General features: G+C 41.3%; 1 protein-coding gene across 1 annotated transcript; it reads left to right on the top strand.

Moving 5' to 3' along the window:
* Positions 1 to 7,688: 7,688 nt before the first annotated feature.
* Positions 7,689 to 13,170, top strand: LOC311040634 (putative ATP-dependent RNA helicase DDX4; the record flags this gene model as incomplete). The annotated part of the gene is made up of 17 exons (XM_084050963.1): positions 7,689 to 7,709; positions 8,220 to 8,276; positions 8,440 to 8,556; positions 8,670 to 8,720; positions 8,902 to 8,946; positions 9,280 to 9,306; positions 9,507 to 9,546; positions 9,629 to 9,771; positions 9,861 to 10,013; positions 10,181 to 10,335; positions 10,512 to 10,641; positions 10,839 to 11,005; positions 11,095 to 11,240; positions 11,396 to 11,495; positions 11,573 to 11,843; positions 11,938 to 12,045; positions 12,892 to 13,170. The coding sequence occupies 17 exons, from the start codon at positions 7,689 to 7,691 to the stop codon at positions 13,168 to 13,170; spliced, it is 2,010 nt and encodes a 669-aa protein (XP_083907089.1).
* Positions 13,171 to 19,277: the final 6,107 nt, after the last annotated feature.

Here is a 19,277-nt window from a genome sequence, read left to right as displayed (position 1 = left end):
AAAACTCCACCGACGATACGATAAAACTGAAAGAAACTGTCAATAAATCTGATGTCTGTAGTCTTCAGTTGAGTCAGATGTCGTCCGTTGAAGCATCAAACACTGACTGAATCTCTCTCTCAGCGGCTACCTACCTCAACGCCCACAGACCGCACGTGACTCCTCTGATTGGCCGGCTGCCCGCCGAATGCACGCCGCTCATTGGTTGAAGGGATGCACGTTGCGTCATTTGAAGGTGCGTGCGTTTGCGTGTGGGAAAATAGCCGATCTACAAGCTCACAAAGCACTATGTCAGAGTCATGTCGTGAGCTTGTAGATCAGCAACTTTCCCGCACACAACGAAACCGTGGCATGTTAGAGGTTATAACTTTATTTAACAATGTTATACGCACAATACAGTAGGTTTAAACTTCAAAAATAAAATACAAACAAGAATGTATGTTGTATTAAATATACCTATATTAGGCTATTGTATTTGCGTATAAACGAGTTTTTGACAACTTTATGATTAAAAAAGTTATAATTAAAAACATAAATCATATAATGATAGCTGCGGCCTCAACTCTCGCGGGGGACACGTTTCACATCTCGCGAGGTTTGGTTTATAAACAAAGTCACCACGCTGTTCCCTGACTCAAAGACACACCCACAGCAAGCAGCCTACCTACACTAACTTTAGTGTCTTTAGGCAAGTTTGTGGACTCGTGATTTTTTGTGGAGACAACATTTTACATCTTTTTCCTTTCGAGAATAAAGAGTTGTGGAAGTTATGGTTGATCGCTACAGACATGACGAAACTTCAACCTGTTTTTTGCTCTTTCTCCGTTTACGGCCCGTACATCTACATAAACGTTCAGATTTCAAATATAAAGTGCTTACCCCATGGCCATGAATGTTTAAATTCACGTCGGGTGGGTATAAGTACCCGTATCTTCCGTATTGTTCAATAAGAAACATGTTAATCCGATCGGTGGCCATTTTCTCATAGAGTTATAATGTATCAGAGTGCAATACACCTTTCAACCGATAGGGTCGCGCAGTTGAAAGCATATGAAAAGAATGGCCACCGATTGGATTCAAATGCTTTTTATTGAACAATACGGAAGATGCGAGTACTCTGAACGTTTATGTAGATGTACGGGAGGTAAATGGAGAACGTGCAAATACCAGGTTGAAGTTCAGCCATGACCACCGTGAGGGACGAGCGTCGTGTGATCCATGACTAGCTAACATGCTAATAGTAGCATATAGTTTGTAGTAAATAAATAATGAACCGTAGTTCCCTTCCAGTTGACATTTGTCATTATATTGTACTCAGCTATGATCTTTGTTCATTTGAGCTGGTTCAAGGAGACAAGGACCCCATACAAGATTTGTGTTAAAAATATTCTTAATTTGTCAAATGTTTAAGATATTTTTGAAAAAGGCCGATCTACAAGCTCACAATGTGTTGTGAGCTTGTTCATCTGAAACAGCCAACCATATAGAGTTAAAGTGGTTAAACAGATTTGCATATATTAACTAATTTCACCCCCTGGAACACCCCTCAAAGACCCCTGGGGGTCCCCAGACCCCACTTTGAGAACCACTGCAATACAGTACAGTTTGTCCTAATGTAGGTAACCCATCCTCTGTTTATTTCAGGAAATCCCTGGTTCTGAAAACACATGTTCCTACTTTGGCCTCGATTATGAGTCCTGCAGAAAAAGACATTCCTTCATCAATGGCACGTCCATGTCAATCCATATCTGGGACATACTACTACGGTGTCAGCAAAGCTCACTAAGCGAAGGTATTTTTGAATTCTATGCTGGCAATATAGATGCACTCCATTTTATTTTAAATGTCTCTTTTATTGAAGTATATCTCCATATGATGTGTTCTAAGATGTATGTTTGCATCAACTAGCCTGGAGATGTACACAAATGAAAGGGAGGTTGAGGCGCCTGAATCCATGTTAGATCATGTATGTATTATACTGAATTTGCTGGACAGATCTTATGGTGTATATACCGCCCTATATACCGTCACTGTGTAACATTGATTTTCTTTTGTAAACAGGATGGTTTACCAGAGTCTCTAGCCTCTCCTGGCATTGCTTCACTAGACACACGTTTTAGTTCAATGGACTTGGCTCATGATAGTACATTATCCTCATCAAGCAGCCAAGCTGGTAGTGAGGCTAGTTCTGCACAGACTTTCTGTGTGAACTTGACCTGTCCAGAGAGTGCGACAGCAGATCCGGAGCAAAAAGGACAGACTCCTTCCAGGAAGCGCTCAGAGCAAGAAGAGTGTCAGGAGGCTTTAAACATTCAGATGATGGTAATCATAACAGAAAACACGATGATGATGGTGATGATATGTTTCTGAAGTGGTGAAGAAGGTTTAATGATTTCTCTTTTCCTCTTTTCTCCCCTCCATTTCCCCTCTCCCCATAGATCCTTTACTCAACATCTGTGCAGCTCAGCCTGTAGGAGCTTCAGGGCAGATGAGGAGACTAGGAGGCAGGTGTACGGACATCTGACGCCGGCGTTTGAGGAGCTGTTTAACGAGGTTCAGGAATGTGCTACATCCTCCAGCCCTACAAGAACCACACTGGCATCATGCAACGGCCAGTGTTTACAGCCCCTGGTTGTTCAGTGGAGACCACTAAGTGCTGGTCTACTTTTAAGCCTGTCAGAGACTCACCGCAACCTTTTGCAGAGGTAAGTGTTGACCCGTTTAGTTTGACAAAGAAATTACAATGAATGCACTGTAATGTATTCACTATAACGTTACATGGACATGTTCATTAGCACGTTAAGGCAAAATTACACTTTGGTAAAGGTTTGTGTAGGTGCCTCTTGTGAGGATTATGTAACTCCAAATATTGATGACATCTTCAGTAGTTGCTCTGTTGATTAAAACATGAAAATATTCTCCCCTTCGACTTAATTTCATGGTGAAACAGGTCTCAAAGTCAGTCTTCTAGAACAAATGCAAAGTGGATTCTGATAAGTGACGTTACGAAACCCGTTTTGTTTTTCACCATTCGAAGTTGCATCATGGCAAGGTAACCTAACCAAACCTCTGCCAAAATGTAATCTTGCTTTAACACTATAGGCCTGGATACAATCTAGTATTAGTGTGCCTATTAACATGTCACCATAACATTGTAGACATTTAGCTGATGTAATTAGATTGTTATCAAGAGTGACGAGTAATCAAAGTTAATCTGAGATAAATATTTAAATAATGGTTAACAATATTCTGTTTAATTTCCAGGTCGATTTCCAGGTGAAATCCTCCACCCAACAGACAGACTACCTGGGTGACTCTGAAGACGAGGTAAGTTTTGTAACCATGTATTTTTAAATACCTGCTCTATATTAAAAGAACTATGGTTTGGTTTTAAATGAAGTTAATCTGAGATCAATATTAAATAATGGTTAACAATATTCTGTATGATGTCCAGGTGAATTCCTCCAACCACCACACTGACTACCTGGACCTCTTTAAAGATGAGGGTTATGGCTCTCTGGAAAGACCCAACCGCATCGAACCCATCCAGCCAGGGAGGATCCTCCCCCCCAAAGTCTGTGCCCATCTCCTTTCAATGAACTGCAAAGACAGTCTGAAGATACTGTATATAGAACAAGAACTGACGTCAGTCATCACATTTGGGCATATCGACACAAATTATTTTGAGTCGACAAGTGCTGCTTTGGAGGCAGTTTGTGCAAAACCAGGTCGCTGATATGACTCAACCTTACTTTCCATAACCATTTGGCTTAAGTGAGTTTGAGGCCGTTGATGTGCCATTAAAGATAATTACACTTGTGTAGTGAGTGTGAGTTGTGAATTTTACCTCTGTGGAACACAGATGAAAACTAAACAAGCTAAGACATGGTGGAGGAAATAAACATTTTAAGGAGTGCCAGTAAAAAAAAAAACACAGAACCGGGAAACTCAAGAATAAAAGGAAAGTTCTGTGTCATTTTGCAGGGTGGGTATCACAGGAATACAGAAGAAGGGCACAAATGCAGATGACCAAGACCGAACCGGTGCAGTTCAGTGATTTAACACACAAAATGACGTATGAAAATTAAAACACAGAGTGTCCGTTTGTGGCTAAGGGCATTTGTTTGACTTCAATATTTAGGAAAGTACAGCTGTAAACTAACATGCAAGTCTATTGGACATTGTGTTGTCACATCCAGTGCTGCTTTGAGCTCTGGATCAGTCGCTGTCCATGGTGCTGAAGCGCCCAGCTTCAAAAGCCTTCCAAGTCAAACTAAGGATTCAGTCAAGCCTGGAGGCTCCTTGATAAGGGTTTTGAGTTCGATTGCTTAGTTTTTATCCTGCTCACTGCCTACTGATACTTTGACACACTTCAAAAACATACAGGCCATTGATTAGCTGTGACAAGGAAACAGACATATTTTCTCACTTAAGGTGAGGTGGGTCAGGTTAAAGGTTGCTTTTTATTGACTGGAACACAGCTGCAGTGTCAATAGAACAGATTGGGAAGCTTCCAAAAGGCAAAAGGTTTGGAACAAAGCCTATAGTGTCATCCCCCCAAAAACTACAATTCTTTCAAATGGACACTTTTTTTTTAACAGGCTTCTAGACCTTTGCCCACCAACAGTGTAAATGACAGCTTTACAGTTTCTAGAACATGGACTGAAACCTCACCCAAATAAAAAGTGCAAATTAACAAGCGTCATTACAAATTAAACATTCTTTCAAAAAACATAACATGGGGAAAGGCAAAGGATTGTAACACCGGCAGTATCATGTTAAGGTGCCCACAAGCATCTGAATTCAGAACTTTCCATCTTATGAAGACTACCTCTGTCTTTTTTGAGATGCATGACTTCACACAGCAGCGACTGGCATGTAAAAAAGACACAGGCCAGTCTCTTCCCTCTCACTGAACAAGGGCCTCTACCAATAAAACCCATTCTTCTCATCCACTTTCAATCATCAGTTGCCACTGAAGGCACTCCTCTAAATCCAGATTCTCAAACTATGAAAACTATTCCAAATGCACAAACTATGAAGTATTAACATACACACAAAAGGCACAACAGACAAATTCACACACGTTCACAGGCAGTGATGTTTGTCTGATCTCAATAAAAGTTCAGAAAACAGTAGAAATATTAATATAACAAAATTCCAGTGCTAAGTAACATCACATTAAGGGCTTGGGCGAGCTTGTATCGAACATGCATCGAAAAGAGGACTCACTGAGCATGTGTAGATGTCACAGACACACGCGCAAGCAAATAACGCTTTGTTGGCAAGTTGTGGGTGTGCTCTGTGTAACAATGTGTGCTATATAGTGCAAAGTGTCTGCAGATGTAGTATGTGTGTACAGGACATTATGCAATGCCTGGGGATGTCTGTGTGTGAGCTCTCAACAGTAATTTGGTTTCTATCGTGGTTAAGTATTCTACCTGTTGGGGATGTCTAACTGTGGCAGAGTGCCACCGCAGAGAAACGGACTTCGCCCTTCTCCCGTTCCATAAATTCGCGACACACAGCAGCAGCATCCTGAAGGGGAAGAAAAGGAAAAGTAGAAAACGTTTGTGCAAAGTTTGGCAAGATCACTGTGGTCCTTTTTGTGCCCAAGGCACACCAATGGACATGTAAAAGAATTCAAGGCACACCTGTTTTCATATGTGTGCAAAATAGCCTCTAGAACTCATTTTTTTTAACTCTGTAAACTTTTATTTACCAATGTCGAATAAAGTTGAACATCATATGCCCTATTTAATACAGTCACATATTTTAATCATAATATCTGCCATTTTCAGTACATGTGAAAATAAAAATAATAATAAGAGTAAATAAAATGTAACCTACAATGACATGCCCAATATAGGGACAACAGGTTGAAAAGTGGTTCTATATTTGTAGAGGTACAGAATTAGGAAAAGAGGGCACTCAAGTACTGGTATAGTACATTTGAATTCATAACGTTGTATACGGTAGTTTTATATATTGCAATAAGGTATGGTTGTCAAAATCCCAAGGCTGATCTCGCAGCACACGGGTGTGCTGCCAGAAGTGCGTTTGGGAAACCCTGGTCTACCCTAGTTCAAGTTGGTAACCCATCAAGTCACATTCTTCATGCAAACAAAACTGTGCCAATAAAGTGACTATGGTTTGTCCTTGCACTCAAAGCTGTAAAAATAGCAACAGAAACATGACCATTATTACCTTAATGAAGGAATCATCTGTGGTGGCTCCATGCTTCACTGCCCCATCCATTCTCCCATCTAAAAGGAAAAAAAAAAGAAAACACACATTGCAACTGAAATACTAAGCAAGGCTATACACACACAAACACACCTCAAGTGTACTGTATGCAGTTGTTGCACAACACAGCAGATGCTTAGAACCCTTTTCTTGCACTATTTTTGCTTAAGCTATGATCTCACCATGGATGATTATGGTAGTGGTACACTATATTTACAGTCTATAAATATACAACCTTGACAAGTTCACACAATGTGAAGTAATACAGCTTGAAATAATTGTATAACCCTTGCATTTGTACAAAGTCTTAAGCTCAACCACTGAAACCCTACAGTATATACACTTCATTGACTGGGGTCCTCTGGGACTATCCTTCCGAAGTTGTTTTTCCATCTACACAAAAATAAGCAATTAGCACAATATGTAAAATGATGATGTTTTGGAATCATTGTTGTAAAGCCATTTCTGCTGTTCCACATACACAATTATTGTGTTTTCGTCATTCAAAACCTATGTTTCTGCTATTCCACATACAGCCAACCAGTTGAAGAAATCACAGATTGAGGCTTTAACCTTTGCTTTTATGAAATATACAAGACCACTGGAGTTTGGAAGAGGATGCTTCTGAACATGTAATCTACTGCTGGTTTGACCAATTCAAATACTCAATTTGAATTCAAATAATATCTTAAAGCTGCACCATGTAACTTTCCTGTTCCACCCCGGAGTTGAATCAAGGTCTCCTGCGCAGCTGCCGACATTTTTACCACTGAGCTAATAGAGCCTGCCTGCTTGCTCAGGGGAGAAATTGAATTTTGACCATCAGGTCAAACTTTGTGTCAAATGGATCATCTCAAAGGTCGTGTCAAACTTAGACACAGGATCTAAAGGTCTCAAAACCTGGAGTCCCGCACAACACGTTGCATCCCCTCAGGAGGTCTCTGATTTGGTGTCCAGTAGCGATTCCACCGTACACCACAACAGGACGCACACATGTCCTACACAGATCAGAAGAGAAGAATGTGAACATTCACAGCATGTTCAAAATGCATACACCATAATCTAATGTAGTTTCTTTCAATTGCCAGTATGTATTTTAGTCATTTTACAGACTAAAATAATTACTTTTCATGTGCTGCAACAGAACAAACTATTCATTTGTGACAATACACACCCATGGGCAAACTTTCTAGCCTACGTTTTCGTAGAGGTTTTCAATTCCACAGCGTTCTAATTTGTCATGCTCTGTGTACTCACCCAATGGAAAGTTGTTCCGACTGTCATTAAGCTCTTCTGATATCAAATCAATTTGAGTTTTGACAGAAAACATACATTTGGTCAAATTGCACTTTGCCACAAGATTCACATGGACCACAGTCTTAACATTCACACAGCAGCACTAAACGCAGGTCAACTTCCTTCAATAAGCACGTAACGTATGTATGGGGCACACAAATGTGCAGGTGCGATTACAATTGCCCTTCACCAACTGCAAAGCACCTGTCCCATAATGTGCTCATTGAAGGAAGTTTACAAATGTTTAGTGCTGCTGTGAATGCCGTTGAGTACAGAGAATGTGTTCTGTATGAATCTTGTGGATATAACTAACTAAATATACATTTTCTGAGTACACATAAGAGCACAACAAAATAGAATGCCATTGAGGTGAATCCCTCCATGAGAATGCATTGCTTTGATTGTGTTCTGTGGCTGTATGTGGAATGCATGCAATGTATGGTCAGCCATTCTAGGGCTACCAGTGGCCCGGATGTGAATTGGGGTCATAAGATGTTCGAAACGGCAACCTAAGTTGAGGAATCTTGTGTCATTCTTTATATATTTTTTGTTTTTGTGTCATTCAATGTGTCAAGTTTTGACTTAATGGGGATGACTTGATTTACCTTGGGAGCCACTGTAACAAGAACCATTGTCTTTGATATGTTTCAAGTGGAGGTTGTACATGTCTTCTACAGGTCGTGGAGGAAGAGGAAGAGGAAGGGGGGGAGGATTTAGGAGTGAAATGTCTTCAGGTAAGCAAACCTAATTATGTGTTATGGTATACTATTGACATTCCTGCGCATGATCAATTTTGTCGGTTGCCATTCGGGGGACATCATCGCATAATCTTTGTACTGAATATCATGAACCCCTTATGCACTCTAGTTGTTGAATTGTGTGGTTTGTTTCTTTTAGATGGAGGAGGCAGCAGTTGGACCAGTGGAGAAGGAGGCAGCAGCTCGACAAATGGAGAAGGAAGCAGCTGGACCAGTGGAGGAGGAGAGCAGAGCTTCAGAGGACGAGGAGGCCGAGGTGAGACAGGTTAATTTTAAATGAAATCGATGTAAAAATGGTTATGCAAACGTGCATTAACCAAGGCATCCATTGAAATCAGTGGTTCTGAGAGTGATATTGTTACTTCACAGGTGGCAGTAGAGGAAGTAGGAATGATGGTGATGATGGTGGATCCAGAGAAGGTAATGGAGGGGAGAGGTCGGATGAACTGGCTGGGTTACTGTGGCAGTGGATCATGTCTGTTAACCATAAATAATACACATTTTATTCTTGACTGTATTATGTGATTGGCAAATTGTCCAGGAATGTTCGACCAAGGCACTCTTGCAGAAAAATGTAAGCCTTTATTGTATTTCTTCACAGGGTTTGGAGGAGGTAGTCGTGGAGGCCGGGGGGGCTTTCGTCAAGGTATGTTTTTACTAAAAAGCCAACTACCACTTAACAAACTTCAGTTCTTTCCTAATATGCTAAGCAATTCTATTTTGAAAGGTTTGTTAAGCAAACAAAACAAATATATATATATATATATATATATATATATATATATATATATATATATATATATATATATATATATATATATTAATTTTTTTATCTTTAAAAAAAGAGATGCAAGGACTAATTGTTTTTCTTACATATGTGAAATTGCCTCACTGTTGTCAGAATCCCAAGGTATATTTTAGCTGGGAGTAAAGGTGTATTGACACATAATGACATTTTTAATTTTTGTTATTGGAACAGAAGATGGAAGAGAAAGTTCTGGAGAAGGTACGTGCACCATCGTACATAACTATAAACTGAAATAGTGAATCATGAGTTAAGTCAACTTAAGCAAAGATGAAGTCTTCTCTAAAGGTAATATTGGTGTGAATCAGGTTCCATCTTTGAGTTGGATATTTGTGTGAATCAGGTATGATGTTTGATTTGGTCAGCTTGCGTGAAGATGTAATTCTGTGTATCTGTGACAGGTCAAACGGAAAACTTGGAAGATGGAGGTGATGAGAGTAAGTAAAAGTATCTATTCTGAACACACGTTAAAGTTGGTATTTTCTAGTATGCTTTTGTTAAGTCTGTCTAACCTCTTCCCCAGGACCGAGGGTGACCTATATTCCTCCAGCCCTCCCTGAGGATGAAGAATCTATTTTTTCCCACTATGAATCTGGAATTAACTTTGACAAGTATGATCAGATCATGGTGAATGTTAGCGGCAACAACCCACCAAAGGCCATCATGGTATGGATCTGTTGGCAGAATTCTCATCTGTTCAATAGTTAAAGGGTAATTTACTTGGACAGCAATGAACAGTTTTTCTCCATCTTTAGACATTCGAGGAGGCCCAATTCTGCGAGTCCCTGAAAAGGAACGTGAGCAAGTCTGGCTATGTGAAGCCAACTCCAGTGCAGAAGCATGCCATCCCTATTATCACAGCGGGCAGAGATCTCATGGCCTGTGCCCAGACTGGATCAGGCAAAACAGTGAGCTTCAGCCGGTGCTTTTACAGTATCTAGATTCTAGAATGACTTTTGGTTCAGGACTTTACACTTTTGTCAGTACAGGTGGTGCAAATAAACTACTACTGTACATTTCCTCTGAAGATCAGGAAGTTGAGGTGAGCTTGGTTCATGTATTTTCCTCCCCACAGGCTGCCTTCCTGCTGCCAATCCTCCAGCAGCTGATGACAGACGGAGTGGCTGCCAGTCAGTTCAGTGAGCAGCAGGAACCTGAGGTGGTGATTGTTGCTCCAACCAGAGAACTTATCAACCAGATCTACATGGAGGCTAGAAAGTTTGCCCATGGGTGTGTATTGTCACAAATGAATAGTTTGTTCTGTTGCAGCACATGAAAAATAATTATTTTAGTCTGTAAAATGACTAAAATACATACTGGCAATTGAAAGAAACTACATTAGATTATGGTGTATGCATTTTGAACATGCTGTGAATGTTCACATTCTTCTCTTCTGATCTGTGTAGGACATGTGTGCGTCCTGTTGTGGTGTACGGTGGAATCGCTACTGGACACCAAATCAGAGACCTCCTGAGGGGATGCAACGTGTTGTGCGGGACTCCAGGAAGGCTATTAGATATGATTCAAAGAGGACTGGTAATTAAGCCCTTGCCAGTAGTTCAGTTATGATGGTGGTGAACCTTTCCAGCTGACTTGGTTCAAAGCTTATTATATACTTGTTGAGAGGCGCTGTGTGTGTGTGTATATCTATGTTTCTACTCATGGCTAAACATCTGAATTTCCCCCTAGGGAAAATAAAAGTTTAATCTAGCTATTACTGATGTGCCCTCAAGGTGGGTCTCAGCAAGTTGCGTTACCTGGTGTTGGATGAAGCAGACAGGATGTTGGATATGGGCTTTGAACCTGACATGCGCAAGTTGGTGGGCTCTCCTGGCATGCCAACAAAAGAGGAGCGTCAGACCCTTATGTTTAGTGCCACCTTCCCTGAGGACATCCAAAGGTACACTTTATGTACTGTATCTAATAAAGGTTGTATTTATGTGAAACTCCTCAATACTTCATTTATCTGCATGGTGGTGGATGTTACAGGCTGTCTGCTGACTTCCTGAAGGCTGACTACTTGTTCCTGGCTGTGGGTGTGGTGGGCGGAGCGTGCAGTGACGTGGAGCAGAAGTTGATTGAGGTCACCAAGTTTTCAAAGAGAGGACAACTAATTGATGTCCTCAAGACCACAGGTAACGTCTCTAACCTCACTACCTCCAAGTCTCAGCTGTTTAGCCATTTGAAATAAATAACCTGAACATGCTTGAAAAAGAAACAATGGCAGCTATTGTGGGGAAAAGTCTTAAGCTTTCTTCTCTGTAACTAACAACACAATATTGTGATGCAGGAACTGAGCGTACCATGGTGTTCGTGGAGACAAAGAGACAAGCTGATTTCATTGCAACATTCTTGTGTCAGGAGAAGGTTCCTACTACTAGCATCCACGGGTAAGTGGGAGCTTGATAGAATGGTTCGGTTCTTTTCTTTTTTCCAGAATTTGAACCTGTACCGTGTCTTCTGACAGCGACCGTGAGCAGCGTGAGCGAGAGCAGGCACTACACGACTTCCGCTCTGGAAAATGTCCCGTGCTGGTGGCTACCTCTGTGGCTGCACGAGGTCTGGATATACAAGATGTGCAGCACGTGGTCAACTTTGACCTCCCCAAAGGCATTGACGAATACGTCCACCGCATTGGGAGGACCGGTCGTTGTGGCAACACTGGAAAGGCCATTTCCTTTTATGATCCTGAGCAGGACAACCAACTGGCTCGCTCTCTGGTTAAAATTCTCTCTAGTGTAGGTGACCTGACTCGATGCACTGCTCTGACAACACCTTTTAAAGCACAACATTAAAACCTAATGGTTCCTTTGGTTTGACTGTGATTGATAGGCCCAGCAGGAGGTTCCCTCATGGCTTGAGGATTCAGCGATGGGCGCCACTGGAACTACAGCATTCAACCCAGGAGGGAACACCTTTGCTTCCTCCGACTCTAGGAAGGTAATTGTTGTCAATTGTAGACTTCTTTCACAGCATGTGCTAAAGTTTTTTTTATTTAAAAATAATTAAGCGTATATGTATATGTGCAGAGGTCATATACATGTAGCTGGAAAATAGGAGTCACGATTGATAGCAAGGCAAGCTCGACAAGGCTGGATGCGAACATACAGATTGCATGCTGGTCATACAGTGACCAGCATGGTCGGTTTAGAAAAATACATCCCAAATTACAGTATCTAGCAGCTTTAGAATGATTAAGTATATTTACAAGATTATGTTACAGATACTGGGATTGCCTCAAATATCTCACTACAGTAATGTGTCTGTAAGTCACTACAACGAGTGCAATAGAGCTAAGCTTAGCTTTTCCTATGTGGGACAATGTGTGAAGTCAACATTCTCACATGTGTTTTTTTTTTTTTTGGTCCTTAGGGGGGAACTTTCAACACTGACAAAACTGCAATCAGCCAGCCACAAATGTCTGCTCAGGCTGGAGATGATGACTGGGAATAAATTGCCACTATCCAGCAATCTTCATTTTTATTTTTAGTTTGTTAAAACATTAATTTGCATGGTGTTAAGTTTAATAATTTGCATGGTGTTAAGTTTAATGCATGAAGCTGTTCTGTTGTTTTCACAATAAGTTGTTTTTGCATTTTGTTTGCTGTATTTTAGTTTGAAAAACTTTGTTTGAAAATCTTTCTTTAAAAAAAACACATGCAGAATTCAATATATTTTCAGTGTATTCATTTGAAATTCAATATGCCTGCTGTGGCCATCTAGCAGCTAGTTCTTTGGACGTTAAAATGTTTTAGAAAACCTTCTTCTTCTTTCGTGTAACGTCAGAGGTCCAACTCGGTGTCGTGTAGCCATGCCCGCATCTCTGGTCCTAGGTCAAAGAGGCTGGCTTCCGAGGGTGGTCTATATAAGGGGCAGATGGTGATTATATGGTCGGCGGTCTGCTCAGGGTCACCGCACTCGCATGCCGCACTGTCCGCCAAGCCCCACGTCTTCATTGATGTTTTAAAGCGACCGACCCCAGTTCGTAGACGGTTCAGTGTGGTCCATTGCCGCCGTGGTAGGTCATCTCCTCCAATGGCGCCATCTCCTGGGTCCCAGATGTAACGGTGGATTCGGGAGGGCCCGGCTGACTCCCACTCCTCCTTCCAAGCTGCTGCCAATCATGCATCTCTGGAGATGTCCTCAGAGGTGGAGTTGAGCATCTCTTGTGCTGCCTTGTTGTAGGGGTGGCGGGACTTGAGTCTGCTTGGAGGTGCTGGTGTTATTGTGGTGTTGTGCAGGATGTGCCAGTCATACTTTTGTGCCTTCCTGGCCAGGGCGAGGGTGGCAGCCTCCCGTCGGAGGCCGGCCGGTGCTATTCCCGCGAGGACTGGCAAGAGGGACACAGGGGTAGGCTTTAAGCATCCAGTTATAATTCGGAGTGAGGTATTGATAGCCACGTCGACCTTTCTCGCATGTGGGCTTCTGCTCCACACTGGGGCGCAGTATTCCGCTGCAGAGAAGACCAGGGCTTGGGTGGATATTCGCAGCGTCTTAGCGGAGGCTCCCCAGGTTGTTCCAGCGAGGCGGCGGATCAGCGCGACCCTGGATGTCACCTTGGCCTTGACTTCTTCCAGATGTTGTTTGAAGGATAATGTCCGATCCAGACGCACTCCAAGGTACTTCGGGGCTTGCTGGACCTCCAGACATTTGTTGTCGACGCGCACCTCAAGTTCCCTCCTGGCTTCTCTGGTGCTAAGGTGGTATGCCGCTGCGACTGTCTTTCCGACGCTGAGCTGTAGACGCCACCTTCGAAGGTATGCTACCAGTGTGCCCATGTCTTCGTTAAGACCCTCTTCCATCGCCTTCCACGTTGGTCGGCTCAGCATGATGGCAAGATCGTCTGCATAGCCATACTTTCTGGATGCTGTATCAGGTAGGTCATGGAAAGGTCATTAGAAAACCTGACAGTGTTTAGTTGGTTGTCTTGTTAAAGTTAACGAAGATGCAAAAAGGGTATGCATACATGCCTGTGTACTCAACCACTTTAACCATGGCATCTCTATTCTTGCAGACTTCTTGCAGTGTGATAGCTCCATCGGTGTTAGAAGTGAACTAGAGTCCTGCAGCTTTCTTCGCTAGCTGAAACAGAAGTCAAGATGGCTAGGAACGGTAGTAAAAAGGCAATAAATTAATAATGTGATGGCATGTTGACTAGTAGGGAATGGGCAGCAAGTTGCTCAGAATGTGGTGCTGATGAGGTTTGTTTTTGATTAATGTTAGGTTAGCAGACGGTTCCCTTAAGGCAGTTTGATGTGATGCAGGCATTGAGGGTGTGCAGTGAGACTTTTAAAACATTGCCAAGACCTGCCCTGCAGGTCGGAATGGGAGAAATGTTGCTGAAATTAAGGAATCAGCTTGGCTGAATCCTAATCTCTAATCACAGGGACAATGACATGACAAAGGGAGTGTTGCAGAAGTTATTTTGACCATGGGAAGTATCTCAAATGATTTTCAGTGACATCGCAAAAGAGTGTTTGAGGATGAGCCCTTTAGTAGTTTGTCCTGTGGTGGCTCCATGGATGATGGTGTGGCCTGTTGATTGTTATGTGTTAATGGTAAAAGTATATTCAGTGATGTAATGAGTTGTGATTTTACAGATTTAGTCAGATTAGATGGTGCTAAGAAACCTAAGACCGTAGTCAGCATACGGGGTGGCAATACCAGCAAAATGTTGAAATTACAGTATATCCAGTAATTTAGGTGTTTAAACAGTGGAGATGCTTGTTGTGTTTGTTGCACTACTCTCTGTGTGTGTGTGTGTGTGTGTGTGTGGAAAAAATCCAAGTGGTGATGTTAAAATTCATTAGCTACCCTAGTAGTCTACTGTAGTTGTTTTGAAAAAGTGTATGTCTAGATATTTCGAGACAACCCTTCCTGGTAGCTTAGTTGCCAGACTTCAATGACACCAACCATCGATCAAAAGAAGGAAAGAATATTCAGTATTTGAACAAAACCTCTCATACATGGGAAACAAATCTACCTCATTCACACATATTTAACCAAAGATCATCTTCAACAAAAACTCTGTAAGAAACCTTGTCTCATAAGAGAATGTAGAGATCCTGGCCACAGAACAGCATGTATACAGTGAACACCAGTAAAGGCAGCACGTATACAGTGAACACCAGTAAAGGAGGCAGAGCCGCAGAAACCCTCAGGTACATAAATGGTAACCTTTTATTGAAACGCAAATAATGCATACAGACTACACCATGGCCTACCTACACCCTAACCCTGAATATTGACAATCAAATCAAAGTTTATTTATATAGCACATTTAACATGACCAGGTCAACCAAAGTGCTGTACAGGTAAAAAGCAAAACCAAGCAAAAAAAAAGAAAAAAAGTCCGACAATAGTCTGCCCTCTAGTCGAGGATCTTGTTGAGCTAGCATTGCAGTTTTACAAATTATTTAAGCAGGGGTGGAGCAAGGCTGTTAAATTGTAAACAAACATTAGCGATTTACAAAAGGTTTTTAAGGTTCAAAAAATTATATTTCTTGGTAATACTGAAGTGGTAGGTTTTTTTTGTATTTATCTAATACCTATGGTGTTAATTTATACAGTTTAAGTGGTGAACGTGACTTTTAATTACCTGGGTTGTTAAGCAGTAAGAAAGATGAGACGGTGTCTGTGTTGTGGAACAAAGCCATTGTCACATGTATGATGGAATCATACAATACATTTTATTTAGAGCAACAATTCTTTTTACCCCCATGTCAATTAACACTCCCCACTATGTGTTGCCAGTGCTACTACTGGCTCACCTGCCATTGAGGAGCCCCCATCAGGAGGACATGGCGCCTAGTAGAGGTGTCTCTGTCTATTGAGTCAGGGTCAGGTGTCCCCATAGGTTGTAATGTCACGGTAGTTCAGATATCTTCGCAGGGGGTTGCCAGCCAGGGTAGTGTGAAACTGTTAACGGAGGACAGTTAACCGCAGGAGGCCGATTCAAGGCTACAGACACGAGCAGAGGAACAGAGAAGAGGGTCAGCTGTGTTTCACAGTGAAAAAGTGAACCACTTAAACCCTCTATACTTAGTAAAACATACATGAGTTGGCTTTGTACTTAGTCTGCTCTTATTTCCTAAAAAGATTTTACAGTCATGGTTTTTATGGCATGCTTGTTAAGTGTCTAGGAGCTGCTATGTGAAAACCTTATGTTTGTTTTACAGGGCAGCACACTTTTTTTTTTTTAAAGATTGAACATGATTACATCACAATATAGCTTGAGTATTCAATGGGAGTTCAATGGACAGGTGGTGCCATCTTTTTAGCTATTACTTTCAATGGGGTGACGTCATACACATATATATATATAGATAGATAGATAGATATTATGCTACATATCATGCATATCTATATTTACGTATCATATGTGCATACAGTATGTATTGTGTGCATATCTATGTGTGTGTGTGTGCGTGTACACACACTATATATACATACACACACATATGCTATACATATATATAGATGCATATGATATATAGCGTGTGTGTATCTGACTACTTGTATTGACAGAGAAAAAGTTGCCTTGTGCTGCAATATCTGTCTGCCGACAGAGCCATGTATATCGCCATTCATTCTACTTGTAATCCAGGCCTGTGAACATGCTGCTTTAAAAAATGTTGTCTTCTGTAGGATATATTTGTCAATCTGTTTATTTAACCAGTGGTGGAAAAGGTACTCACAGCTTCCACACTCACTCCAGAGGGCCACAATGCATACTGTCGGGCCATATGTCACACAAGTAGCATAAATAGCCGATCTACAGGCTCAAAACGCGTCTAGATCTGCTATTTTTTCTACTGTTGAATTGGAATCCTGATTTATTTTAGCTATTTATTTGAATCCTGAAAAGTTACATTTTTTATTTAATTTCAAATGCATTTAGTTATACTTATGTCAACTTTATGAACTTAAATACAAATACATTGGACCTAAAAAAGACAATAATATTTAAATACTAGTCATTAAGCTACTATAATATAGACATAGTAATGTAAGCGGGTCATGTTTGCATGTTTGGAATTGTAACAGATGTAATGTAATGTAATGTAATGTAATGTAACTGGCCAGGCCCAGACCATGTCTTTTGACGGATGTGGTCAAAGTGTCTTTAATTCAGTGGTTCTCAAACTTTTTAATGTCAAGGACCCCCAAATTGACACTTATTAGCCTGCGGACCCCCATTTGAAAAGATATGCCAGATATGACCCCATAAGAGAAGATTTTTACGGCTCTAGCAGTGATTCTCAACCATTTTAATTTCAAGGACCCCCAGTTTGACACCCCCAGTTTGAATGGCATTTCTATGGGGCATTTCTCTGGGACTCCAATTTATATTGTAAAATCAATGTTAATTTAACTCAGAGTGTACAAAAGGAATCAAATGGACCCGTTAGGGTCCATTTGGTTCCATTTGTACACTCTCTGAGTTACAGACCCATAAGGGTCCATATGGTTAACTATCCATCATTTAGCTGGGGACCCCCTGGAACTCCCTCAAGTACCCCTGGGGGTCCCCGGACCCCACTTTGAGAACCAATGCTTTAATTGACGGATGTGGTCAAAGTAGCTTCCAGCCTGTTCCAGAATAAGTTGACTGGAGACAGGTTTGTTCTTGCAGTAACTCACATACATGCTGAACTTATCAACCCAGGTCACAAAGCACTGTCCAACATCTTCTGGTAGCTGACAGCTACCGACAGTCTGCGTAACGACTCCTTACTAACGAGTACATTTTGATACCAATACTTTTGTACTTTTACTCAAGTACATTTTGAGTATTTCTACATTGCAGTTTTTGATACTTTTAGCCCACTTTTGTCACCACTGCAATGCTCCCTCCTCCTATCTATGAAGGAACTATACCCCCTGTCGCTCCCCAGCTCCCCTCCCTCCACACTGAAACAAGTGTTGCCAGATTGAAAGAGAAATAAGCAACCATGTCTAGGAAGACAAGCCCAAAAGAAGCGGCCACGAGAGCACTTTAAACATGGGCTATACATGGGCTATTTAAAAATCTTCAACCTACTAATATTTACAAGCACTTTAACGGAATAAAAGCATTTAAAAGGGTCGCTTATAATAAACGGACATGGCAACACTGACTGAAACCTCCCGTGAGGAAGCTCCTCACCATGGGGGACCATGGTATCCCAGAAACTGGTCGGGGTCCGAGGAGAAGGTACGGAAACTAATCTCAGTCAGAGAAAGCTACTTGGCCACCGTGCCATGGAGATGGAACGTGAGTAGGATGGGGGAAACGATCAACAAATGGAGATATTGACCAAGACCGATTGTCGTCAAATTACTCAAATGCCAGGACAAGCTTGCCATTGTGGAGAAGGTAAAACAAAACAAAAATCGAATTATATGATTATCAATGAGGATTACAGTTACACCGAGGCAGTGAGGCTTCGACGTAAGGAACTTTTGCCTGCCATGAAAGCTACCCGTGGTGGCGCTCGTGGGGACATTGCATACCTGCGACTTGATAAGCTGCTTGCCCACCCTCCTCCTCCCCACAAGCAGTCCACGAAGGGTGCCCATTGTACACGAGAAATGGTCAGTGGTGTAAAGTAACTTTTACTTTTTACTGTACATTTACTCAAGATACGGTACTTAAGTAACATTTTGAGGTATTTTTTACTTTACTGGAATATTTTACATTTTCAGTACTTTTACTTCTACACCACTACATCTCGAGGCAAATATTGTACTTTTACTCCACTACAATTATTTGAAAACTTAAGTTAGTTACTTTGCAGATATAAATTGTTATATCATAAAACATACATTAACCACTTCAGCACTATTTTATACATAGGCTATTTGAAAAGCTCACAAGGCGTTGTGTGAGCTTGTAGATCTGCTATTTTCAAACATTTTAGTATTTTTACTTTTGGTACTTTAAGTATATTTTGATGCCAATACTTTTGTACTTTTACTCAAGTAACATTTTGAACACAATTGGACTTTTACTTGTAACAGAGTATTTTTATATTGCAATATTACTACTTTTACTTATTTAAAAAATGTAGTACTTTTTCCACCACTGGAAACGGTACGGATTCTGGCTGTGCCGACGTCCATTCCATAAAAAAAAATGCACGTCCATAAATAAGTTAAATATTAACAACTGGTCACAATGGTCTTGCAAT

This window comes from Gymnoscopelus microlampas (assembly GCF_963454915.1).
Source record: "Gymnoscopelus microlampas genome assembly, chromosome: 24".
NCBI classification, from domain to species: Eukaryota; Metazoa; Chordata; class Actinopteri; order Myctophiformes; family Myctophidae; genus Gymnoscopelus; species Gymnoscopelus microlampas.
The sequence above is the reverse complement of the archived record's forward strand: the minus strand, read 5'-3'. Positions and strand labels throughout refer to the sequence as shown.